At 43.8% G+C, this 27,080-nt stretch overlaps 1 protein-coding gene across 10 annotated transcripts in view; it reads left to right on the top strand.

Moving 5' to 3' along the window:
• ARHGEF10L (Rho guanine nucleotide exchange factor 10 like) overlaps positions 1-27,080 on the top strand; it is a 180,010-nt gene that overhangs the window by 48,427 nt on the left and 104,503 nt on the right. For 4 of the 10 annotated variants that reach the window (XM_030222304.1, XM_030222303.1, XM_030222305.1 and 1 more), the window contains exons 4-10: positions 3,117-3,147; positions 12,222-12,316; positions 16,885-16,983; positions 17,841-18,013; positions 20,244-20,360; positions 21,935-22,043; positions 25,837-25,943. In XM_030222304.1, the coding sequence (XP_030078164.1) occupies positions 3,117-3,147; positions 12,222-12,316; positions 16,885-16,983; positions 17,841-18,013; positions 20,244-20,360; positions 21,935-22,043; positions 25,837-25,943 (731 nt within the window). Of the gene's footprint in view, positions 1-3,116; positions 3,148-12,221; positions 12,317-16,884; positions 16,984-17,524; positions 17,661-17,840; positions 18,014-20,243; positions 20,361-21,934; positions 22,044-25,836; positions 25,944-27,080 lie in introns of those variants that run through there. The other 6 variants (XM_030222302.1, XM_030222307.1, XM_030222306.1 and 3 more) reach the window with 6 other exon arrangements.

Raw genomic sequence — 27,080 nt, 5'->3', positions numbered from 1 at the left:
TTTCCCCACCCTGTGTCTATGGGGGAAAAAAAATCTGTACTAAATAATTACATTGGAGCCAGTGAGCAACAGCCTGAGAATTAATGGTCCTTATAGCTAGAGGAATGGAAGTAATTAATTAGATGGTACAATTGCAGCAGATGATTAATTATGAGCAAGTAAACAGTTAATTATTTGAATCTGCTAGGGTGATGTGTTTGGATAACCTGACTTGCGCTGCGCACAGGGCTTTCCCAGGTTAGCAGCTTATTCAAATCCAGTTTAAAAGCTTATCTTTTTGAAGCTGCTTTTAAATCTTATCCTCTGATTATCTTGTTCACAGCCAGGTTGTTTTTAACTATTCCTCTAATAAATGAAACTCCTTGAATACATTATAAGCTCTATGGAGAAGGCACTATAGAAATGATAAATAGTTATCGCAGTGGTAGACCCAAACCCTGTAACACTCCCAGTTGTGCTGGTATTTCCAGACAATCTCTGTACTTTTCCCATGAGCCTTTCACAGTAGTTTTTAAAAATTTGGTGAAGATCTCTTGATGTCCCTTTTTCTTCTAGGTTAAGTAAGCAAAATCCCTTGGTAGGAGAGGTGAGGGGAATCATGCTTTGTGGAGTGAGAACCTGGCTCCAAGCCATCAGGAACAGGCGGGACACTCCTGGCTTTCCAGTGCTAGTTTCAAAGTGTTTGAGGTTATCAATAGAAATCAAACAAAATAAAACATGGAAAAGAAAATAAGATGATACCTTTTTTATTGGACAAAACTTAATACATTTCTTGATTAGCTTTCGAAGGTTGCCCTTCTTCGTCAGATCGGAAATAAGCAAATGTGCTAGCTGACAGTGTATATAAGTGAAAACATTCAAGCATTACTATGACAGTCTGACAGGGTGGGAGGAGGGGGGTGGGTAGGAAGTATGCATGGGGACATCAAAGCATATCATTGATATTCTAACTTCACCTATCCACACCCATCCTGTTAGAATATCAATGATATGCTTTGATGTCCCCATGCATACTTCCTACCCACCCCCCTCCTCCCACCCTGTCAGACTGTCATAGTAATGCTTGAATGTTTTCACTTATATACACTGTCAGCTAGCACATTTGCTTATTTCCGATCTGACGAAGAAGGGCAACCTTCGAAAGCTAATCAAGAAATGTATTAAGTTATGTCCAATAAAAAAGGTATCATCTTATTTTCTTTTCCATGTTTTATTTTGTTTGATTTCTATTGATAACCTTAAGAATGGACTAACACGGCTACCACACTCCTCTACTTAAAGTGTTTGAGAAAATCTAGGGTTGTATCAGAAACAAGGAGCTGAAAAAGCACAGTTGTGAGCTGAGAGAGTACTTTAGTGTTGACTCAGACTTTAATATGGAAAGGCTCCCAGTCCCTTACAAGGCTCTGTATTGCTTCTTCCCTCCCACATGGAGTTTTCTCTATGTTTAACACCATAAAAGAAGTCATCCTGCTTCCTGCAGCTATGTGAGGCTTTCTTCCAAAGGGTTCCAGACTCCTGCTAAATACACATGAGCTTTGGGGAGAGGGCAACAGGCTTTTTTTTAACCTTTGTGACACTGTGGCAAAAACTGTAACTTTTGTGTTTAAAAAGCAGATAGCGCTCTGATTGCAAGAAAAAGCTCTCTTTGCAGTTTCAGAAAAACCTAAAGCAAAGAGGAAATCCACAGAGGCAGGTGGCACCTTATAGACAGGACTAACCAATTTACTAAGGCATGAGCTTTGGAAGACGAGAGCCCATTTCATCAGAAGCAAAGATTTTGAAGGTTAATCTCATTTCCCTAGTCAAGCTTGGTTTATTTTATCAGTGGAGTAGAGGAGTAGCCTAGTGGTTAGTACAGCAGACTTTGATCCTGGGGAACTGGGTTTAATTCCCACTGCAGCTACTTGTGACTCTGGGCAAGTCACTTAACCCTCCATTGCCCCTGGTACAAAATAAGTACTTGAATATATGTAAACAACTTTGAATGTAGTTGCAAAAACCTCAGAAAGGCGGTATATCAAATCCCATTTCCCTTTCCCCCTTTCCCTTATGACATCACAAGTATCGGGCAATCAAGTCATTGTGACATCATTGATGAGGTTGGCTCTTATTGGTGGAATGAGTGGAGGAGTAGCCTAGTGGTTAGTGCAACGGACTTTGATCCTGGGGAACTGGGTCCAATTCCCACTGCAGCTCCTTGTGACTCTGGGCAAGTCACTTAACCCTCCATTGCCCCTGGTACAAAATAAGTACCGGAATATATGTAAACCGCTTTCAATGTAGTTGCAATAGAAATCAAACAAAATAAAACATGGAAAAGAAAATAAGATGATACCTTTTTTATTGGACATAACTTAATACATTTCTTGATTAGCTTTCGAAGGTTGCCCTTCTTCGTCAGATCGGAAATAAGCAAATGTGGTTGCAAAAACCTCAGAAAGGCGGTATATCAAGTCCCATTTCCCTTTCCCCCTTTCCCTTATGACATCACAATATCAGAAGTGAGCCAAGTATCGGGCAATCAAGCCATTGTGACATCACTGATGAGGTTGGCTCTTATTGGTGGAATGAGTGGAGGAGTAGCCTAGTGGTTAGTGCAGTGGACTTTGATCCTGGGGAACTGAGTTCAATTCCACTGCAGCTCCTTGTGACTCTGGGCAAGTCACTTAACCCTCCATTGCCCCTGGTACAAAATAAGTACCTGAATATATGTGAACCACCTTGAATGTAGTTGGAAAAACCACAGAAAGGTGGTATATTAAGTCCCATTCCCTTTCCACCTTAATAAGGCCAGAATATCTGAATGTCTGCTATTCCTGTTAAATAAATGTGAATCTAGTGCAGTTGCCACTTGACATTTCATTGTCATTTCCCTGGGTGTTGATGCTTTAAATTGTATATGGTTACACATATGCTATTTGGCCACAAGGACTAAGCCTCTCCCCAAGGTACCTTCAAATAACAGGGCCACAGGTTTACTCTGGGTTTTCGGGTGTCTGTGTGAGTGATCAGCTGTTGTGTCTTGTTAGTGTATTTTGAATGCAGATGTGTTTCTCTCTGTCTTCATTTTGTAACTTTTCTAATTGGGTTCCTGCTGTGTGTTTCTTTTGCAGAGTTAACTGTATCCACATCAGCCACAAGTAAGTAGCATAAGCTTTTTGTCCTTTTTGATATGTTATAGGAGTTGTATTATGTTGCTGATTGATCTGAGGAGTTGCTGTGCAAAGTGTGGAAGAACAGCCATATAACAGCTGGTTTTAGTGTGTGTCATTAGGGGGAGCTCTAATCCTTTTTTCCTCGTCTGCTAAAGTGGCAACTAAGGAGGACAGAGCGGAGATGGTGGAGGTTTTAACAGAACGGGATAGATTGGTTTTGGAGGAGTCGCAACATTATTATGCATTGTAGTTAAATGCTGCAAAGATTACTTATATTAACACTCTGATAACTCATGCCCTGAATTCAATTCGGAAAATGTATCAAGTTTTGTGAGCAATGCAGACCAGTAAGTTGGTGCTTGGGGAGCAGGCCACAGCCTGATGTTGAGGTTTTGGGGGAGGTATAGAAGATGTAGGGATATCTTACCGTTCCATGGGTACTGGAGAGGAGGGTTCAGAAGGGTGGATGCCATTTGTGGTCCCTTCTTGGGAGGATTTTCAGCAAACATTTCATGGGTTGTGAGGTACTCTGGATTGGACAGGGTTCCAGTGTATTGGCTGCACAGCAGTTGGTATGGTCTGCATAGGTTGATGTATGAAATGGTGGGTAATAATTTGGTTGAAGGATGAGTGCCTTTGGAGTGGAAGAGAGCAATAGTGAGACCTGTTTTGAAGGATGAGACAAAAGATAGTGAGGAGGTGAGCAATTATAGGCCGATTTCCAACTTAGGCATACGTGTGAAATTAGTGGAGAGATTTGTATTCAGACAGTTGACGGATTATGTTAATAGGACGTAATTACTCCACGTTTCCCAGGCAGGGTTTCCCGTAGGCTGTGGGACAGAGTCATTGGTGGCCTTAATGCTTTCAAATGTCAGGGTGGGACTGAGTAGGGGTCAGGTGGTGTTGGCCGTCTCGCTCGATTTTACTTCTGCCTTTGAGTTGTTGGATACAGGATTGCTTTTGGAGTGTTTACAAGCCATAGGGTTAAAAATACAGTTTATGTTTGGTTTATGGGTTTGTGTTTCTGTAACCAATTTGTAATCATTAATAAACACTCATCAAAAACTTCCAACTGTGGGTAATATGAAGAACAAAACCTGCTAACAAAATGTCATTGGCCTTAATAGGAAACTTATGTATTAAAGCAATCACCAGGGCAAGGAACAAATTAAATAAAAGTAGGGAGAGCGCTGAGCCCTGTTGGATTCCACATTGTACATCATATCAAGAGGACTGCCTTCCTTCATTGCACAAAAGGCGGTATATTAAAATCAATAAACCATAAAATACTTGCCTTGTCTTATAAAGTACTTCATTCTGGAACCCTTCCATACCTTTTTTCTTTGATAGTGCCATATATTCCCTCAAGAACTCTCCACTCAATGGCTGCCCACCAGCTCTTAGTACCTACAGTACACTCAGCATGATTACAGACCACTCGCAGGGGTTCATTTTTCTGGACTGCTCTCTCCCTCTGGCCCTTTGTGCAGGGTAGACATTTCCTAAGTTTGAGGCCGCCCTCAAAACTTACCTATTTGGTTTGACATATGGTGACCAACTGGGTGTCATGTTTCAGGATGATTGAGCCCTTGGACCATGGTGGAACAGTGGTGGGCGAGTAGGGATTGCTCCAGTAGAGGCGTTGAGGGAAGCAGGAAGCTGTACCCAGAACTGGAAGCTGTGCTGGAGCCGGAACCAGGACTGGAAGCAGGAGCTGTGCTGGAAGCTGAAGTTGTGCTGGAACTGGAACCAGGGCTAGAAGCAGGAGCTGTGCTGGAACTGGAACCAGGACTGGAAGCAGGAGCTGTGCTAGAGCTGGAACCAGGACCGGAAGCAGGAGCTGTGCTAGAGCTGGAACCAGGACTGGAAGCAGGAGCTGTGCTAGAGCTGGAACCAGGACTGGAAGCAGGAGCTGTGCTGGAAGCTGAAGTTGTGCTGGAACTGGAACCAGGGCTAGAAGCAGGAGCTGTGCTGGAACTGGAACCAGGACCGGAGGCAGGAGCTGTGCTAGAGCTGGAACCAGGACCGGAAGCAGGAGCTGTGCTAGAGCTGGAACCAGGACCGGAAGCTGGAGCTGTGCTGGAGATGGAACCAAGACTGGAAGCAGGAGCTGTGCTGGAACTGGAACCAGGACTGGATGCAAGAGCTGTGCTGGAACTGGAACCAGGACTGGATGCAGGAGCTGTGCTGGAACTGGAACCAGGACTGGAAGCAGGAGCTGTGCTGGAGATGGAACCAGGACTGAAAGCAGGAGCTGTGCTGGAGATGGAACCAGGACTGGAAGCAGGAGCTGTGCTGGGACTGGAACCAGGACTGGAAGCAGGAGCTGTGCTGGAGATGGAACCAGGACTGGAAGCAGGAGCTGTGCTGGAACTGGAACCAGGACTGGATGCAGGAACTGTGCTAGAACTGGAACCAGGACTGGAAGCAGGAGCTGTGCTGGAGATGGAACCAGGACTGAAAGCAGGAGCTGTGCTGGGACTGGAACCAGGACTGGAGGCAGGAGCTGTGCTAGAGCTGGAACCAGGACTGGAAGCAGGAGCTGTGCTAGAGCTGGAACCAGGACCGGAAGCAGGAGCTGTGCTAGAGCTGGAACCAGGACCGGAAGCAGGAGCTGTGCTGGAGATGGAACCAGGACTGGAAGCAGGAGCTGTGCTGGAACTGGAACCAGGACTGGATGCAAGAGCTGTGCTGGAACTGGAACCAGGACTGGATGCAGGAGCTGTGCTGGAACTGGAACCAGGACTGGAAGCAGGAGCTGTACTGGAGATGGAACCAGGACTGAAAGTAGGAGCTGTGCTGGAGATGGAACCAGGACCGGAAGCAGGAGCTGTGCTGGAACTGGAACCAGGACTGGAAGCAGGAGCTGTGCTGGAACTGGAACCAGGACTGGAAGCAGGAGCTGTGCTGGAGATGGAACCAGGACTGGAAGCAGGAGCTGTGCTGGAGGCAGGAGCTGTGTTAGAGCTGGAACCAAGACCAGAAGCAGGAACTGTGCTTGGGGGCAGGAGCTGTGCTGGAGGCTGGCTCCAGGGCTGGAAGCTGAATCTTGTGCTGGGAGCTGGAACCAGGGCTGGAAGCTGAAGCTGAGCAGGACACTGGATCCAGGACAACCTGTTGCAAGGCAAAGAGGCATAAGTACATAAGTAATGCCACACTGGGAAAGACCAAGGGTCCATCAAGCCCAGCATCCTGTCCATGACAGTGGCCAATCCAGGCCAAGGGCACCTGGCAAGCTTCCCAAACGTACAAACATTCTATACATGTTATTCCTGGAATTATGGATTTTTCCCAAGTCCATTTAGTAGTGGTTTATAGACTTGTCCTTTAGGAACCATCTAACCCCTTTTTAAACTCTGCTTTGTTTTCTATATGATTGATTGTTGTGTTTGTCGTCAATAAGACAGATTGACAACGAGGTAAAAGGGGCACTCAGGTAAGACAAGGCCATAGCGGAGAGATTAAATTAATTATTTGCTTCAGTCTTCACTGAGGAAGATGTGGGAGAGATACCAATGTCAGAAATGATATTCAATGCTAACGAGTCAGAGAAACTGAGTCAAATCTCTGTAAACCTGGAAGATGTAATGGAGCAATTTGACAAATTGAAGAGTAACAAATTGCCTGGACTGGATGGTATACATCCCAGAGTATTGACAGAATTGAAAAATTAACTTGCAGAACTATTGTTAGTAATATGCAATTTACTAGTAAAAAGAGCCCCGTTTCTGATGCAAATGAAATGGGGGCTAGCAAGGTTTTCTTCTGGGTGCATGTGGGAGTGTGTGTGTCCCTGCCCTCTGCCCTCTCTCCCTTCCCCTGTGCTGTGTGTCCCCTCTGCTGTCTGTCCTCTCCCCCCTCGGAGTCGAGTCCTTCAGTGTTAAGTTTCCTGCTGTGCTGTGTTTGTGTTACAGAGATAGTGAGGGCTTCTGCCCTCTCTCCCCTCCCCCCTCTGAGTCCTTCACTGTTACAGAGAGAGCGATTTGATTTCGTGCTTTGCTGTGTTTTCCTGCACTGTTTGTGTTACAGAGTGAGTGAGGGCAGGGCAGACACTCATGGGGAAACCGGATATCTCTCCCCCTTCACACTTCCGGCTGGAGGCTTCATTTAGAACGTTGGTGGTGCCTTTTATATATAGAGATCTTTAAAATCAAGCATGGTACCGAAAGATTGGAGGGTGCCCAATACAATGCCAATTTTTAAAAAAGGGTTCCAGAAGTGATCTGGGAAATTATAGACTGGTGAGCCTGATGTTGGTGCCAGGCAAAATGATAGAAACTATTATAAAGAACAAAATTACAGAGCATATACATAAGTATGGATTAATGAGACATAGAGGCTCATTTTCAAAGCACTTAGCCTCCCAAAGTTCCATAGAAACCTGTGGAACTTAGCCTCCCAAAGTGCTTTGAAAATATGCCTAAAAGTCAACATGGATTTAGTGAAGGGAACTCTTGCTTCACCAATCTACTACATTTCTTTGAAGAGGTGAACAAACATGGATAAAGGTGAGCCAGTTAATATTGTGTATCTGGATTTTCAAAAGGCATTTGACAAAGTACTTTATGAAAGACTCCTGAGGAAATTAGAAAGTCATGGGATAGCAGGCAATAGTCCTATTGTGGATTAAAAACTGGTTAAAAGAGAGAAAACAGACAGTAGGGTTAAATGGTCAGTATTCTCAAAGGGGAAGGGTAGACAGTAGGCAGAGAGTAGTGACTGCAGAAGAAGGCCCAGGGTGATGATGTCAGTGAGGGGCGGGCCTTAGCAGTGTCAACCTGAATCCAGCCTCCTCCTCACAAGCACACATAGCTATCGGCAGACCAGAGGAGGGAGCAGTGTGTAAGGCAGCGGGGGGACGTCACACGGGGCAGGAGGAGGTACTATTGTTGGTAGTCAACTCTTCCTACCTTCTTCTCCTCACACTGTCTGTAGTTTGTTGTTTTCTGATATGGCTTTTCTTTCCTCTTGCTGAATTGCTTTTCTTTCCTGTCATGAATTCTTTTTTAAAAAGTTTAATTGCAACAGTTTTTTTTATTGATGACAAAGCCATGGAAAACCAACCAACAGTATGCAGTACAACATAGCAAATAGCTAAAGAAACAAGGTAAATACAAAAAAGGACCAAAATATTCCCTCCTCCCCCAACTCCCCCACTCCATAATGCAAAAACAACCCATTCCCATATACCCCCCTCCCCCCAATCACATGCATAAAATGCTACTAAAGAATCCTAGATTCTGGACCCTGATGATTCCCGAACTCCTCCACAATACCAAAAGAAACCCTATCCCCTCACCCACCCCACCCGGCCCCAAACTTTATCGTTTGTAAAAAAAAAAAAAATTACAAGTTACTAAACAGAAGACTACATCCCCAACAAGATAACATATCAAAATAGGTTTCCCACACCTTCAAAAAAGAGACTTTCCTCTTAAAAGAACCTCTCGTCTCTTTTGCGTCCCAGTGCAATTGCACCTGGTTCTGTCAGTGCCAGTAGGCTGGAGGATCTGGCGAAATCCAGGCCTAAAATATACACTTCTGTGCCACCAAGGACAACTTATGAATCAATAAAGAACCCTATTTAGAACTACTATAAAATGCTCCCAGCAGGTCCAGAATCAACTGTCTACTGATCCAGTAATTTTACACTTAAATATAACCTCCAGAAAGTGCAAAACGGAAGACCGAAATGTCAGTATCCTCATATAGTCCCAAAATGAGTGGATAAATGTACCATCAGCCATCTTGCAAGTAGGTGATTGCACCCTTCCTGCTTTGAAGAGCTGATACTGCATAAAATAAGACCTATGTAAGACTCTAAATTGATGCTCCTGAAGCCAAGCCCCAGAGATCAGTCTTGGGATGCTCTTAACAGAAGCCAGAATGTCCCACCTATCCAAAGGAATACCAAGATCTCTAGCCCATTTATGCTTCAAGTCCCCTAAATCCTTTCCCTTCACTACTCATTGAAGGGTCTTGTGTATGTTTGAAATGGAGACTCTCTGCACTGAAATAGAATGAAAGAATTCTCTCTGGCACCCATTCCATGTCCGAGCGCATCCACTGCCAGGGAAGCAACATAATGCCTAACCTCTAGGTCCCTTTGTTTGTCCGTGACTCCTAACGTGGAACCTTGCATGACATAGCTATAATTTGGGTTCCTCTTTCCCACATGCATCACTTTGCTCTTGCTCACATTAAACGTCATCTGCCATTTAGACGCCCAGTCTCCCAGTTTCGTAAGGTCCTCTTGTAATTTTTCACAATGCTCCTGCGATTTAACGACTTTGAATAACTTTGTGTTATCAGCAAATTTAATTACCTCACTAGTTACTCCCATCTCTAGGTCATTTATAAATATGTTAAAAAGCAAAGGTCCCAGCACAGACCCCTGGGGAGCCCCACTAACTACCCATTTCCATTGAGAATACTGACCATTTAACCCTACTCTTTGTTTTCTATCTTTTAATCAGTTTTTCATCCACAATAGAACACTATCTCCTATCCCATGACTCTCCAATTTCCTCTGGAGTCTTTCATGAAGTACTTTGTCAAACGCCTTCTGAAAATCTAGATACACAATATCAACCAGCTCCCCTTTATCCACATGTTTGTTCACCCCTTCAAAGAAATGTAGTAGATTGGTGAGGCAAGATTTCCCTTCACTAAATCCCTGTTGACTTTGTCTCATTAATCCATGCTTTTGAGTATGCTCTGTAATTTTGTTCTTAATAATAGTCTCTACCATTTTACCTGGCACTGACGTCAGGCTCACTGGTCTATAATTTCCCGGATCTCCTCTGGAACCTTTTTGTTAAGAATCGGCGTTACATTGGCCACCCTCCAATCTTCTGGTACCGTGCTCGATTTTAAGGATAAATTACATATTACTAACAATAGCTCTGCAAGCTCATTTTTCAGTTCTGTCAGTACTCTGGAATGAATACCATCCAGTCCAAGAGATTTGCTACTCTTCAGTTTGTAGAACTGCCCCATTACATCCTCCAGGTTTACCGAGAATTCATTACGTTTTCCTTTCCTTCTATAACAATTATGGTTGTAAATCGCTTTGATTGGCTTTGAAAGATGGTATATCAATTCTGTAATAAAGAAGTAGAATTAGTACAGCTCTTATCCTCTTCTGGGATGGTTTTACTGTATTAGACCTATTTTCCTCTTCTGGACTGGTTTTTACTATGTGTCATTAGGGGGAGCTCTAATTCTCTTTTCCTCATCTGGGCTGGTTTTGCAGTGTGATCTTCAAGCCATTGTTTAATCTGGTCCCAGTTTTAACCTAAAGTCACTTGAAATTTCGGGTACCCCGGGCTGTCACCAATTGTATATCATCTTCATAAAAGTGACCACTGAATTAACAATGCTAAAGATGAAAGAAAGATGTTAAACAGACTTGGCACAAGAGCAGATCCCTGAGGCACTCCAAATGATAGAGGAAATACAGAAGAAAGGTTGTCATTGATAGAAACCTGAAAGGTGTGCTTTGAAAAATATGATTGAAACCAGTTTATTACCACTCCCGAAAGACCAGTCTGTCAAGCTCTGTGTGAAGCATAGAATGAGTAATCAATTTAATCAGAAGCTCTTGTTAAATGTTGCTGGATAAGTCAGACGTCTTTATGGGTAACAATCTCATATTAACATCTTCACTAACAAAGTTTCAAAGCTGGGGACCTTTCCAAAAATGGGGCTGATAGGAATGGGAAGCATTAGATGAGTCTCAGAATTGAATGATTCTTTGGGTAACCACCTTCTCAAGACGTTTTACCATAAAAGAAAGATTTGAGACGGGTCTATAATTAGCTGGCTCTGATTTAACCATAACAAAAGTCTAACATTGAATGTTCCATAGATCTGGTAATTTCTCTTCTGCTAAACTAGAATTCAAGAAGACCAGCAGTCCTTAATCACTCTGGAGGGGACAACATCTGCTAAAGATGTAGCACAGTTAATTGAAGTCAGTAGTTTCCCTAATGAAAAAAGGGTCCATATATCAAAATGCGCTAAAGGAACGGAAAGAGATATTTGGATGACGACCATCCTAGGTTAAGTCAGGAGAAGGTAAAGGATCAAAAGAGTGGGTGATAGGAGCAGAAAGACCTTGTAAAACTAATACTTTCTTCAATAAAAAAGTGGCCAAATTAATCTAAAGATATTTTTGGCGAAAGCAGAGAGGAATTATCTGGTGTGAAAGAATAAACTGTGCAAAATAGTTGTCGAGAAAAGTTCTTGCTTAAACAGATAAGCTTAGACACACAGAACAGCATTTTAGAAAGGCCGTCCAGCTCAGAATAAGGATGTCCAGGTGGGTTAAGTGACTTGGCCAGAGTCACAAGGAGCTGCAGTGGGAATCAAACCCAGTTCCCCAGGATCAAAGTCCACTGCAGTAACCACTAGGCTACTCCTGGTTGACATCTGTATGCTGGTTACATCCTGTTTCAGCCACTGCTTCCACTGGTCTTTCACCTCTGATTCCTGGGTCTCTGGCAGGGCTGTGACTGTGTACAGGATGGACGCACTGGATGGTCAGACAGATAGATAGATAGATAGATACAGCTTCTACATATGGAATCAAGACTGTAGCTACCTGCAGGAGCTTGTACTGAAGCCTCAGGGGGTTTAGTCAGTACCTTCTGGATCCTCTCTTAGTGTGAAAAGCGTTATGCATTTGATAACTTTTTATCTGTGCTTTGTGATAGAGGCTTTCATAAATCAGTGTGCCAGACAATACTGCAAAGTTTAATCTTTAGGCCAAAATATATGTCAGCAGAGTTGGGTCTAAGTCTTTTATCTAGTAGTTGTAATTAAGGTGTTTATTGCTTTTAGCGGGTGAGAGATCCTGAATAGTTCTCAAATAATGTGTATGGTTGGAGCCCCGGAGCTCTTTAGAGACTTAGCACAATGTGCAGTGACTGTTACTTCATTTCACTCTTGCCTTCATCTGAGTTACAGGTGATTCATCCCTCTGAATAGATGGGCTTTTTTTCCAACCTTGACTCTTTTCTGAAAGTAATTCTTTCTTGCTTTGCTCTCATCCTTCAGGTCTCTCCCCATTGTCAGTAATGAGTGCCACGTGGAAAAATCCAAGGATGGTGTTTGTACATTTAGCCCAAAGAAAGGAAGTTTCCAGCATCAAGGTAAGGCCAAGTTCCTGGTCTAACTTGATTTTAGATGTGCTCCTGCAAGAAACAAAACGAAAACGATAGGGAAAGGAAATGAACCCAGATCAGGCACTTGAACAGGGTTGACTCCACAGGACTTCATTTATCTTTGCATTTTCTGTGTGAAGACGCTGTCAGTAGGAAATTTCTGATGCATGATTTATAATCGGTTATAAAAGAGCGCTTTCCATGATGGATGCACATGAAAATACACACAGATGCCGTGGGGATAATTTTATACCAAGGCACCTGGGGAGAAATGATAGCACCTGTTTCTAAAGGCAAAATACATGTGAATGAGCATCTCTAAAATAGGCTCCTAGAATTATCCCCAGCAGTGTAGGGATTCTCCTGCACAAGGTGGAAGTTTATGTATTATTTATGTGCCTTTGTATTTTATAAGATATTCACACACTTTGCAGCTCTGCCTCTGCTCCATCTGACCATGCCCCAGAAAATGCCCTTGCCTGGTTCACAATAAAATATGTGTGCATTTATCAGTAGGCTTGCTCATGCATTCATTTGCACCGTTACAGTTTTATAACAGCCATTCCTGCATGTAAAATAAATTTTACGAGTCAAGAAAGCTTTATAAATATTAGCATGGAATTCACTAATCAAGATGACAGAAACATGGACTCTGGTACAATAAATTCTACTGTGTTAGACTTTGAGTGGCATGAGGAGAAAAAGGAAGGTTCAAATTGTCCAGAAGACCCCCAACCCCCCCCTTCCCTCTGGCCCTTGGACCAACATCTGCGTTGTTCGGGCCAGACAGCAGATCATCTGGAAATAGATAGAATTCAGACTGACATCATCAGCACAAGGGAGCAGATTCTCCTGCTGCTTCTGTATGCACCGCAGGGGTCAGTAGCCAGCAGTCTGCTTCTTCTAGTGGCCAGTGATGTGGTGGTCATAATAGGTGCCGTGTTTAGAAGAAGAAGTCCTGTTGGCAGTGTCGCCTCAGTGAGGACATTGCAGGCAGAACGGCATCGAACATCTGGATCAGTCTCTGCCGTGGGAAATTTGGTGCAGCCTTCAAGAACTCTCTCCCAAGATAGGAGGAACAGGAACATTGAGGAATATATGTGAATATAATACATATGCAGACATACGTGCATATAGATGGAATTCAGACTGACATCCTTCATCAGCACAAGGGAGCAGATTCTCCTGCTGCTTCTGTATGCACCGCAGGGGTCAGTAGCCAGCAGTCTGCTTCTTCTAGTGGCCAGTGATGTGGTGGTCATAATAGGTGCCGTGTTTAGAAGAAGAAGTCCTGTTGGCAGTGTCGCCTCAGTGAGGACATTGCAGGCAGAACGGCATCGAACATCTGGATCAGTCTCTGCCGTGGGAAATTTGGTGCAGCCTTCAAGAACTCTCTCCCAAGATAGGAGGAACAGGAACATTGAGGAATATATGTGAATATAATACATATGCAGACATACGTGCATATAGATGGAATTCAGACTGACATCCTTCATCAGCACAAGGGAGCAGATTCTCCTGCTGCTTCTGTATGCACCACAGGGGTCAGTAGCCAGCAGTCTGCTTCTTCTAGTGGCCAGTGATGTGGTGGTCATAATAGGTGCCGTGTTTAGAAGAAGAAGTCCTGTTGGCAGTGTCGCCTCAGTGAGGACATTGCAGGCAGAACGGCATCGAACATCTGGATCAGTCTCTGCCGTGGGAAATTTGGTGCAGCCTTCAAGAACTCTCTCCCAAGATAGGAGGAACAGGAACATTGAGGAATATATGTGAATATAATACATATGCAGACATACGTGCATATAGATGGAATTCAGACTGACATCCTTCATCAGCACAAGGGAGCAGATTCTCCTGCTGCTTCTGTATGCACCACAGGGGTCAGTAGCCAGCAGTCTGCTTCTTCTAGTGGCCAGTGATGTGGTGGTCATAATAGGTGCCGTGTTTAGAAGAAGAAGTCCTGTTGGCAGTGTCGCCTCAGTGAGGACATTGCAGGCAGAACGGCATCGAACATCTGGATCAGTCTCTGCCGTGGGAAATTTGGTGCAGCCTTCAAGAACTCTCTCCCAAGATAGGAGGAACAGGAACATTGAAGAATATATGTGAATATAATACATATGCAGACATACGTGCATATAACAGGCATGCGGACATACATGAATATAATAGGCATGTGGACATATGTGCATATAAGAGGTATGTGAACATACATGCATATGACAGGTATGCGGACATACAGGAATATAATAGGCATGTGAACATATGCATATATAACAGGTATGTGACATACATGAATATAACAGGTATGCACATATGTACATGTACCCTAACAGATGTGCACACATATGTGCATGAGTGGCAATACTCCAGCTATTCTGTAAAATGGCACCTGACTGCGATGGCTTTAGTTTGCAGGTGGATGTTCATGTGGGAGGAGGATGGGTGGAGGGTGCACATTTACATGTGTACAACCTAGAATATTATAACTTATCTGTATACTTTAGCTGTCCAAACGCTGCTGTAAGTGATTGCACCTACAATCTGAGCGCTATTGGGATTACTTATCCATGCCAGTGACCGCCTTATGTGAAATTCTGTGCCAGCCACTGTCCGGGTAATTGCACTGAATGTCCAGATTTTTTAAGCTACTGCAACTGCTATTAAAAAAAACAAACGGTGACCACAGTGGCTGAATATTGAATTATTTTTTGAAAATCGCATTTAAAAATAACTGAGAGTAAAGGGGTGGCAGGGCTGACAAAGTATGCGTAATGTGTTAAGAAGAGACTAACCCATTATAAAGTAGTGATGCAAAGTTACACTTAAGCAGGTCAGTGGCTGCGCCAGGTCAGTGGCCGGCATAAGCTGGCGTTCCTGAGGGCGTGTTGCAATGTGCGCATCTGATACTGTTCTACAAGGTGCTCACGTTGCCCCCTGGAACAGCCCATTTGCTGTTACGTGCAATGCGATTAGTGTGCCACTTTTATAGAATACCACCAAGCACATAAGTGCCTAAATGCCAATTTGTGATGTCATTTCCATGCATATGTGTTCTCAGTGTACAAATTAGTGCATGCAATTGATGTCTAAGATTAGGCGCGCTTTCTAGGATTTTATAACGGTGCTCTTGAGCAGGGAAAGTGCACAGTTGCAAATCTCACAACTATTTTATGACGGCGGCAGAGAGTATAGACCCCGTCCATGTATAAAATTGCTCCACTGAAAGTTCCATTGTGCATGTATGTGCCGGTAGAAATCCCTGGTCATGTGTGCAATCCCTCCCCTGGGTGGACCTGCGCCCCAGGAATGTCTGTATTTACCTGACATAAAAATAGGTACCATCTCCTCAATATTTAAAGGAAGTTATGCATTCACCAGGGGCTGATGAACACAAAAATGTATTATCTGTAAAAATTTAAAACACATATATACAAGATCGGGTCATTATGGGCCAGTTTAGGGGATGGGTGGATGCAGTGAAATTCTGCTAGACAGAAGACTTACTGCCAGTGCATCCATCATACTATGTGTATTTTCAGCACTGCTCCTTATGTAAATAGTGCTCTGAATATACGGGTTAAGTTAAACATTGTGGCTAGCGTTTAACTTAACCCGGTTGTCATGCTGGCGATGCAGTTAAATAACCTCCTTTAATTACTTACACAAAGGCTCTGCTGTCTCATTTGTTTTTCCATAGATTCTAGGTGATGATTTATGTCATCTCTCTGATACCCAGTGCTGGGTAGTCTGTGATTTAAAAGGCTGAGCACCTTATTTGAACTTCTCACTCCCAGGGCCAGGCTGAGCTACCTGTGTGGGGACATCTAGTGGCTGATCAAAGAACAGCACTCCCTGACTTTGACCGGTCATGGGAGGTTCTGAGATGGATGGGAATCAGTAGGGACTGAGGGCTAGATGCACTAAAGTCCTCAGAAGAGCCGTTCCCTTACCGATTCCATAGCGAATCGGTAGGGAACAGCCATGCATCAAGGAAATGGAATGCAAATGAGCTGCTCGTTGTAGCTCACTTGCATTCTCTATTTCCTCGGAAAACAGTCAGCTGGTCGAGCATGCGCAGAGCAGCCAAGCGTTATGCTGGCTGCTCTGCGCATGCCAAAGGTGTCAAAAAAGATGTTCCTGATGAGCACTTGGACGTGGCTAGGCAGTGAAGGACGTCCCTGACGAGCACTTGGACGTTTTTTTCCCCGATTTTGTTTTGGTTACATTTATAGAAGTTTTGAAATCCCACGCAGCCCCAATGAGAGGTACAGACCTCCCGTTAGATTTTCCATGGTTAGCCAATCGGAAAACGGTAGTGCATCTCATCACAATACGATTTCTACACATTATAATACTATTTTGCTCATTTGCATTCCGTTTTTGTTAGCTGCTACCGTGATCGGAAAATGGCTCGGAGAAGCATTTAGTGCATGCCACGGTTTACTACTTGCTCGTTAATGGTTTGTTAATGGCTCATTAAATTTAGTGCATCTAGCCCTGAGTATGGAATGTGGAGTTCTTTTCTGTGTTCTTTAATGCTTTTTACATTATGATTTCAGTGGAAGCCTCACCTGATCATCTTTCCAACTCCTTAGTAGAGGGCGATGGTATCATTTACGATGATGTTCCGAGTGAAAGTATGGCACCTAATCAGTTTGGTAAGAAACCACACTCGTTATCCTACTGATGCAGATGTGTTGTGCCTACCGTGCAGTACACACCATTCCTTTCCCATGACATTGTCTGTGTTTTACTGCAGGTGGCGCTGGTGCTTTAGGGAGATACAGGCATTCGCAAGCCTGGAATTTGCAGTGAACTGTATAAACATTTTTGGCAATGTGATTGTTAGATGCTGTATTAGAGACTCTGTTTGTGTCCTGACCTCTCTTATTGTGCAGTGGCTAAACTAAACTGAAGATTTCTATTGTGCAATTTACCCAAAAGTTCAAAGTAATTGCAAAAGAATGAAACTAATCATTTCTAGTATCTAGCATTGTCAATAAATAAACCTCAAGTAACATAAAATAACAAAATTATTTCAAAAATCTATTAATAAATAACATTTTGAAAAGTTGACAAAAAAAATCATATAATTCGATTGATATCTTAGAAAAGATGGTAAATAATTCCAAGTCCCAGCTGCTTGATATAGTAGCAGCAGTATATTAAGCGATATTTAAACTATAAACCAACAACGTTGTTTATATTTAACCCCTCTGGTCTCAGGAAAATGTAAAATTAATTGATCTTTTGCATGCAGGTTTCTGGTATACTGAGAAGGTAGTAATAAATGGGACAAATGCAATGGAGCCCGGCCAATGTAACTTATGCAACAGTTGAGTAATCCTATCAAATTTGCTTTGAGCCCCTGTATTCTGGAGAATTTAAAGCTTACTACTTAGTTACAGTTGTCCAGCTGAGAAAAACCGTAGGCCTTTGCAAGAGCTGGGACATAGATAATGCAACAAAGGCAAGGGTTGAGAGGAAAACTGGGTAAATCCTCTTCTGTCCCTAGCAGGGATGGGCAGCGACTTGATTTATGAGAATGTCCATCGGGAAGGAGATCTGCAGGATTCGGAGGACCCAGCCTGGAGCTCTAGTGAGTTTGAAAGTTACAGTGAAGACTCAGGCGAAGAGATCAAACCTGAAGTGGAGACAAATAAACATCGGGTGGCCTTCCAACCAAAGGTAGGAGGCAGAGGCGGAGCCAAGTTTTGATGTCAGGGGGAGCAGACTTTTCTAAAACTAGGCACCAGTCAGTGTCAGCCAGGCACAGGCAGGTGTTTTCGCTCCGATGCGGTGGCTGTAGCCAGCAATGATTAACACAGGCTGCCTCTGCTGCATCCTGCCTATAAGGAAACAGGAAGTTGCATCAAGTGTCGGGATCCAGCAGAGGTCCTGTGTCTGGCTGGAGCAGGCAGCCTGTCTACTTAAGTGCAATTAAAAATATTCAGATTGTGACCATCACCTCAGGAATAGTACGTACACTCCTTCCACTGTTTAAATCAGATGGGCTTTTGTTTGTGTGGTGAGTGGAGACCACTAGTCCTGAGCATTTTAATTTTGGTGACTGCAGACCCCACCCCCACCCAGAAATCCACCAGTATTACATCTAAAACTTTTTTTTTAAACCTGGGCTTCCGTCCTGGGTGGGGGTGGGCTCTGCACTGCCCAAGTTAAAAAGAAAAAAAAGATTTATATTTAATATTGGTGGGAAACCCAGTAGCCCACTAAGAACATTAAATTAAACTTTTTTTTTAACCTACAGAAGGTATCTAGTGCCCCGATGAGGTTCTGATTGTTGTGCTGTGCTGGAGAATCCTTGTAGTGCTCAGGGATGGAGGGAAACTGTAGACTTGGCTGATGACAGCCCACTGCCCAGATTTCTCAGCACAGCGGGATGAGGGGGAGGGGCCAGCAGGCTAAGTTGTACTGGGGAGCCCAGCCCTGGCACTGCTGCTAGCCTGCCTTAGTTCAACTGAACAGAATTCCCCAATTGCAAGTTTCTTTGCCGGTTCCTCCTGGGACTGGCTGACTCTGTCTGTCTGGTGGTTCGTGTGGTCTGCAAGAGGAGCTGCATCAAACAACAACTTCAGCTGGAATGCACTGAGGAGCACGGGGGGCTCACAGGAGGCTTCCTCTTGCACGTGGCTGAAGCACTAATGCTAGTGCAACTTACTATGGCTGTGCAGGGTAACCGGTGCCTAAGACAGGCACCTGATTGGTGGTGATCAGAGACAGACAGGGTGGGCATGGGCCCGTATCTACCCCCTGCCTCTCGGAGCCATGACTACTGCAACCTAATCCTCACTGGCCTCCCACTTAGCCATCTATCCCCCCTTCAGCCCATTCAGAACTCTGCTGCACGCCTTATCTTCCGCCTGAACCGATATACTCACATTACCCCTCTCCTCAAGTCCACCGCCAACTCCAGGCTCCGACCTTTCTGCCTTGCCTCACCCCATGCCTGGAATGCACTCCCTGAGCCCATCCGCCAGGCCCCCTCCCTGTCGGTCTTCAAATCCTTGCTCAAAGCCCACCTCTTCAATGTCACCTTCAGCACCTAACCACCATACCTCTATTCAGGAAATCTAGACTGCCCCAACTTGACATTTCGTCCTTTAGATTGTAAGCTCCTTTGAGCAGGGACTGTCCTTCTTTGCTAAACTGTACAGCGCTGCATAACCCTAGTAGCGCTCTAGAAATGTTAAGTAGTAGTAGGAGGAGGGGGGAGGAAAATTGATTTCTTCAGCTGCCATGTTACTTGTAATGAAACTGAATTGTAACAAGTTAAAAATACTTAAGGTTGTTGCAGATAATACTGTGTTACAAGTAAAAGTGCTCAGTTTTATCATGTGTAGCGCTATAGAAATGATTTATAGTAGTAGTAGTACTCAGTAATAAGTAAAAGTACTGAAATGCTTACTTAAGCATTGCATCCTGTTACTTTTACTTCGTTACTATACAATTCTGCTTCCACTGTGTTTAAATTCTTATATGGTAATGGATGTACTCAAAGGCAGAACTCTGTAGAGAAGTGCACTGAGGGGTGGAGCATGGAGAAATAACCAAAATTAAATTTTATCTGGGTAAATGTGTGTTTACCCTAGATAAAAAGCTTAGCGTTTTACCTCTTAGTGTTCTCTCTTTCCAACTTTAAGCTCAATATTTATAGGTTACTGAAAGAGTCACCAGTGAAATTGTTCAGTGAATCTAGCAGCAGTAATAATGAACGCTAGGGAAGTCGAAAGGTGACGTGCCAGGAGTCTCCTATCCCCGTCATAACTGGTAGTGGGCATTTTGACACTTGCTTCCTGCTTTTCCTTCTTGGCTGCTTTCACCTGAATCTTTCTTTCTGACTTTTCTCCTATGCTGCATTTCTGCACTTCTTTCGCTGCCCTGCTGTTTCACCCTGCAGCTTTCAGCAGACCGGATTAGACTAAAGGAGATGCACTGCAGAACTAAGCGGGACCTTGTGACTTTAAAAGTCAGAGGCAAAGACATGCAGGAACCGAAGCAGAAATATGACTGGAAGGTATTTGCTCTCTTCACACTTTTTCAACCTTTCTCTCCAGGAATCTCTGTCCTGTGCTCCTCCTCCTCAGCTGCTTCTAGAACCTCACCCTGTGCCTATCTCCTCCTCCTCAGCTGCTTCTAGAACCTCACCCTGTGCCTCTCTCCTCCTCCTCCTGCTCCTCGGGTGCTTCCAGTACCTCACTCTGCGCCTCTCTCCTCCTAGAACCTCACCCTGTGCCTCTCTCCTCTGCCTCAGCTGCTTCTAGAACCTCACTCTGTCCCTCTCTCCTCCTCCTCCTCCTGCTCCTCAGGTGCTTCCAGTACCTCACTCTGCACCTCTCTCCTCCTAGAACCTTACCCTGTGCCTCTCTCCTCCTTCTCCTCCTCAGCTGCTTCTAGAACCTCACCCTGTGCCTCTCTCCTCCTCCTCAGCTGCTTCTAGAACCTCACCCTGTGCCTCTCTCCTCCTCCTCCTGCTCCTCGGGTGCTTCCAGTACCTCACTCTGCGCCTCTCTCCTCCTAGAACCTCACCCTGTGCCTCTCTCCTCCGCCTCAGCTGCTTCTAGAACCTCACTCTGTCCCTCTCTCCTCCTCCTCCTCCTGCTCCTCAGGTGCTTCCAGTACCTCACTCTGCACCTCTCTCCTCCTAGAACCTTAACCTGTGCCTCTCTCCTCCTTCTCCTCCTCCTCCTCAGCTGCTTCTAGAACCTCACCCTGTGCCTCTCTCCTCCTTCTTCTCCTCCTCCTCCTCCTCAGCTGCTTCTAGAACCTCACCCTGTGCCTCTCTCCTCCTTCTTCTCCTCCTCCTCCTCAGCTGCTTCTAGAACCTCACCCTGTGCCTCTCTCCTCCTCCTCAGCTGCTTCTAGAACCTCACCCTGTCCCTCCCTCCTCCTCCTCCTGCTCCTCAGGTGCTTCCAGTACCTCACTCTGCGCCTCTCTCCTCCTAGAACCTCACCCTGTGCCTCTCTCCTCCTTCTCCTCCTCCTCCTCAGCTGCTTCTAGAACCTCACCCTGTGCCTCTCTCCTCCTTCTCCTCCTCCTCAGCTGCTTCTAGAACCTCACCCTGTGCCTCTCTCCTCCTCCTCAGCTGCTAGAACCTCACCCTGTCCCTCTCTCCTCCTCCTGTTCCTCAGGTGCTTCCAGTACCTCACTCTGCGCCTCTCTCCTCCTAGAACCTCACCCTGGTCCTCATGAAGTGGTTGAGGCAAAAGCTAGCAGAATTCAGGATGTCACAGGATATGCAGAAAAGATCCTTAGCTGGCTCATTTTATATAGAAGCGGATTATATATATAAATTATTATATCAATTCTTGGATGGAAGTAAAAGTAATAAGAGAGATCAGGTGGTGTCTTTACCACTGTGATCTTTTGCATCTGGTTGCTCTCTTGTTATGTCATGCACTAATGATGGGGATTAGTTGCATTGTGTGTTGATGTCCTTACAGTATAGACAGATGTTAAACCGTGCTGCAGTATTCCTGGCTTACGGAATAGTCCTACGTCATTTTTGGCTTTCCGAGGCTGTGAAGGGTTACCGTGTCTGCCATTTTGTTTGTGAATGTCTCTGTCCATACATCTCTTGGGATTCTTAGATGACGCAACTGATGAAAGCAGCGAAAAGTGGCACAAAGGATGGTTTGGAGAAGACCAGGATTGCTGTCATGCGCAAAGTACACTTTCTGCAGCGCAAAGGAACTGTAGGTAAGAGTTGGCTAAAGCTATGCTTCTGCCAGTTATAGGAGGCTGCAAGTCCTGCAGGGTGTTTACACTATCCAAAATATAGAACAGGAAAAGTTCTCTACGATGACGAATCACAGAAGGCAAAAGTAGAGACTAATAGACGATTCACCACTGGAGACGTGAGTCCAACAGTCTTTATTATATCAGAGATAACGACCCGACACTGGCCGTGTTTCGACGCTAAAAAGCGTCTGCATCAGGGGTCAATAAATACACTACAAATCAAAACATATAACATATAAATAATGCCAATAAAAACATACATACACATCCATATAGAGATATGAAAATTCAATAGACACTAATTTTCTGATCAGAAGTCAATATGCCCAAATATGCTTAATAACCATTAAAACAGCATACATACTTATATGCCAGCTAATATAAGTCTAAAATTATATATATACCTGGAATACACATAATATTTATATTTTCATATTTTTTGATTTATATTAGCAGAAGCCAAAAACTTTTTAAATCTTTTGAATATATGTATGCTGTTTTAATGGTTATTAAGCATATTTGGGCATATTGACTTCTGATCAGAAAATTAGTGTCTATTGAATTTTCATATCTCTATATGGATGTGTATGTATGTTTTTATTGGCATTATTTATATGTTATATGTTTTGATTTGTAGTGTATTTATTGACCCCTGATGCAGACGCTTTTTAGCGTCGAAACACGGCCTGTGTCGGGTCGTTATCTCTGATATAATAAAGACTGTTGGACTCACGTCTCCAGTGGTGAATCATCTATTAGTCTCTACTTTTGCCTTCTGTGGGTGTTTACACTATGACATTTATTCCTATCTTCAGACGACAGATAAAGGGCCTCAGTATTCAAACAATATTCAAAGGGATAAAGTGAAACAGACACATATCTCGGGTAAAGGATATCAGTTTTGTTAAAAATAAATAAAAGCAAGAGTGTGTGTGTGCTAAAGAGTGGGGAGCATGGGCAGAACTAGGGGTCCTGCTTCACACCAGACCAGAATATGGGTCTAGATGTAATGAAAAAGCCAAACAATGTGTAGGCTGATTAAAGAGTCCTGGTTTGGGCAAGATGTATAGAATTAGTTGCTAATAGATGTGGCTTCCAGGCTGTTTGCTGGCCTTTATTTACATCTTGAGATTGGAAATTGTAGTTTCCATTGAGGGAAACTGAAAGGTTTGTGCTGAAAATTAGCTTTCCTTGATTGTGCAATTTTTGGTGACATGAACAGATGTTGCCCTGCACATCTATGAGTTACGTACATACGTCTGTGCTGTTAAAAACAAAAAAGCGAACCATGGTTTAGGAGAAATATGAGGACGTTCCAAATTATGATTTTAAAAACTCTAAAACCAGATAATTTCCTTGGCTGCAAACATCTTCACCATATCTGATGGGAAAATGGTTAAAGATTGCTCTTCCAGATGTGAAAAAGGAGAATCCTCTTTGGGGAGCAGACTTTCTACACCAATCTTAATAACTAATGTTCCCTCTCAAAACTTCCCCTATTATTTAACTTTCACAACGGAAGGCAGGAAGCAGAGGGTTTTAGGGGAAGTCGGGTGGAAGGGTAATTATACACTCAGTTTGCAAAGAAGAGAAAATGTGGAGGATGAAAAAGAAAAGGCTGTATTCAGATGATCAGCTATCGGTGGGAAGCAGAGATTTATCCTCCTCGGGTAACATATCCCATTCCATCTTATGTCTGGCTACCTTGTCTTTTCTGCTAATCCTCCTTGGCTTGTAAAACACTGTTGAGCTGTGATTTGACTTCCTCAAACTATTCCATTGCATGATCTGGGCTTCACTTCTCTTCAGTCGTTATTTCCATCCATAGCGTCTTCTGTGTTCCATAGTCTGTATTGACTCTTTCTCTGTCAAAGTATAATCACATTATGATAATGTTATGCAGAAACAAGACAGATGATAATGTTTCTCCTTTATTGATTACTGAATATTGGCTTCCTGTCTCTTTCCAAGTAAAGTACAAGATTCTTGTGTTTACTTTCCAAATCTTATAAGTTGGTGCACTGTTACTTCTCAAAAGTGGCCTTATTCTTTAGTCTGCTATGCATATTCCAAAATCTGACATATTCCAATCAATAAATAGAAAATAAAATTCCTTTTTCTACCTTTATCTGGTCATTTTATTTTTCTTATTGTATTAGCCCTAGTCTCTGGTCACTGTTTTCTTCTTTCTTGTTTTAACTGTCTTGTCAGAGTCTCGTTGTCCATTTAGTACTTTTTTCCTCTCCATGTCCACCATCCATCTTCTCTCAGCATGCCTATCTATCTGACCCAGCATCACCGCTGTCTTTCCACCACGTTGAGCATCTCCCATTTTTGTGTCCCTATTCCACCCCCCTACGTGCCAGCATCTCTCCCTTCCCTCCTGCCTCTCTCCTGGCCAGCATCTCTCCCTCTCTCTTCTGTCCTTCTACCCCTCCCAGGAGTCCAGTAAATGTAACTTTCTCTTCCCTCACTTCTGTTCTATCTCCCCTTTGCAGGACCAGCACCTCTCCCTTCTTTCCCTGCAGGTCCTCCCACCCACCCCAAAGTCCAGCATCTCTTTCCTTCTGTACGCTTTCTTTCTTTCTCACCCCACTCATTTTCTGCCTTCCAGAGTTCTTTCTCCCAACTCCTCAGCACTAACTCCCCCTCCATTCTCTCTCCCTAACTCTCAGTAAGACCCAGTTTTGTATGTCCCTCTGGACTCTCTCCCCAGATACAAACCATCACCTCACATTTCTGTCCTCCAACCCCCATGGCACATACCTCCTGCACCTTTATCCAACCCCCCCCATGACACACCCACCCAATCCACCTTTTTCCAGCCACTCCCCCTCTCCAACACAATGCCAAAGCAAGAGGAGTTGCTATATGGTTGCACATTTGGCCGTGTTCTCCTTTACAGGCCCAGGACAGCATGTTCCTTTGAACCATGCAGGCCTTTGTACAGCTGCGCACTGGAAAGGAACGGTCAGAAGCAAGATGGCAGAGGAGGAGGATGTGGTCTGATGTGTAGCCATCCACCAACTCCTCTAGATCATGGAAGGAAGAGAGATTAAGTTGCTGAGTAGTTGTGTTGCCTGTACAGATTTCTGCATGGGAAGTGCAGAATTCAGTGATGAGGAACACTGCACCGATTTCGGATTGCCCAGTTGCCCATAAATCCCCCCAGGAGTAATTAAAAAAACAAAACAAAAAATCAACCAAATGGCTAGAAAGAGCAGGAGAGCAGTAGGATTCCAACAACATCGTGCAGATGGGGCCCTGAGTATGTTTCTATCTACTTAAAGGGATCAGGTGACACCGAGCTGAGGAGGAAGCTGGGTAACCGGTTAAAATAGAAAGTGTGACAGGGTTTCACTTTTCAGAAGACCATTTGGCTTATATAGTTTATTTGGTTTATTTTCCCCTCACCTGTCCTTTTCATGGTTTCCTATGCATAATAATAAATAGTGAAAAGACACGTGAGGCCGATAGAGCTGAGGTAGGTTAATGGTGATTGCACAGGTGTGTCACTAATACTAACGTATGGCATACGCAGAGTGTTTTGGTCTCCAGTAAGATTCCAGGAATCTGAATGTTTGTGGTGCTTCTTTGGTTCTTGACACATATTCATTGTCCACTCTGCCCTGTGTGTATCATTTTCACTTTCCCTTTGCCTGAGGTAAAAAGGGTGGGAAAGTCTCTCTCAGAGATCCCCTCTTCCACACTTCATCATACTGGCTTGACCTCTGGCATTCTTGCTTTTCAGGGGACTCTGAAGAGGAAGATACGGGTTTCCTTGAGGTCATTGAGTTGGAGCTAAAGCATCCCCCATTACAGCTGGGGCCCATGCCGGAGGGTTTAACCCCCCAACAGGTTAGTGGTAAAGAGAGACACCTCATCATCCCTTCTTTTAAGTTTCTTAACCTCTGTTAGAAGCTAAAGCTTCCATTAAATTTATATTTTTAGCAATCAAACCGTTTCCTGCCTCAGATTTTATATGTTTTCTAATTATCAGTCTGCATAAAGACCCCAGCTTTGTTTGTATGTTTGCCAGTATTTTTCATTTTATTCTTCTTATGTTCCAGCTGAATGAGAACCAGCCTGTACTGGGTCAGCACCAGGAGCCTTCTGTCTTTACATTTCTCATCCATCTCAGCCTGCCATCCACCAAACCTAGTTCCCTCTGGAGTTTGGCTAGTACAGATGGGCACAGGCAAAATTTTTCAGTCTGTTTTCGATTCATTTGACTTTTTTTTCGTGGTTCCTCAAGCTTTTATTCAATTTGTTTCACACATTCATTTCAATAAATTCTGAAACTACATTTTAAGTTCCTCATTTCTCTCTTGATGTCAAGCTTTCTGCTTTGTCTTTGTGACTTATCTCTGTTTTGGATGACCTGGTGCTTCTAACATATGCTACCATTCGTTCCATCACTATAAACTTTATTTTCCATTTTCTCCGGCTCTTAGAAGTTTTAGGTGATGTTTGAGGAAAGCAGAAAGGTGCTGATAGAAGGACAGGTCTCCTCCTGCTCTGGTTCGATTTAGGCTTCTTCAGTGGGAATTTAAAAACCTCCGTTAGGCAAGTTAGAAGATCCTATATCACTAACCAAATCCAGTCCGGCAAACTATTCCCATCAACTATTCCATATTGTTAATCAACTTTGTTCTACTGTTATCCCAGGTGTTCAACCGTCTCCTGACCATCTGTCATACACTGCCCTCCTTTCACCAGTTTCTCTTGATGTCTCCTTTACTTTCTTCTCTGAATTTTTCTTTGTCTTTCCCTCCCTGGCCCCCTGATGCTGGCTTATTCTGAGAATTTACACTGTTTTCCACTATTGGTTTACAGAAGTTATTCCACACCTTGTGTCCCTTGGGATTTTTGCTGTATGGCACCCCAGCTTTGGTTTTGAAGGACTGTTCACAAATGCCTTGCCATCTATTTTTTTTAGACTTGATAAATTCTAGTCTTGCATTAGATATGGTATGTCAGGCTTAAGAAGCCCAA

Source organism: Microcaecilia unicolor, chromosome 13 (genome assembly GCF_901765095.1).
Source record: "Microcaecilia unicolor chromosome 13, aMicUni1.1, whole genome shotgun sequence".
Classification (NCBI taxonomy): Eukaryota; Metazoa; Chordata; class Amphibia; order Gymnophiona; family Siphonopidae; genus Microcaecilia; species Microcaecilia unicolor.
The sequence above is the reverse complement of the archived record's forward strand: the minus strand, read 5'-3'. Positions and strand labels throughout refer to the sequence as shown.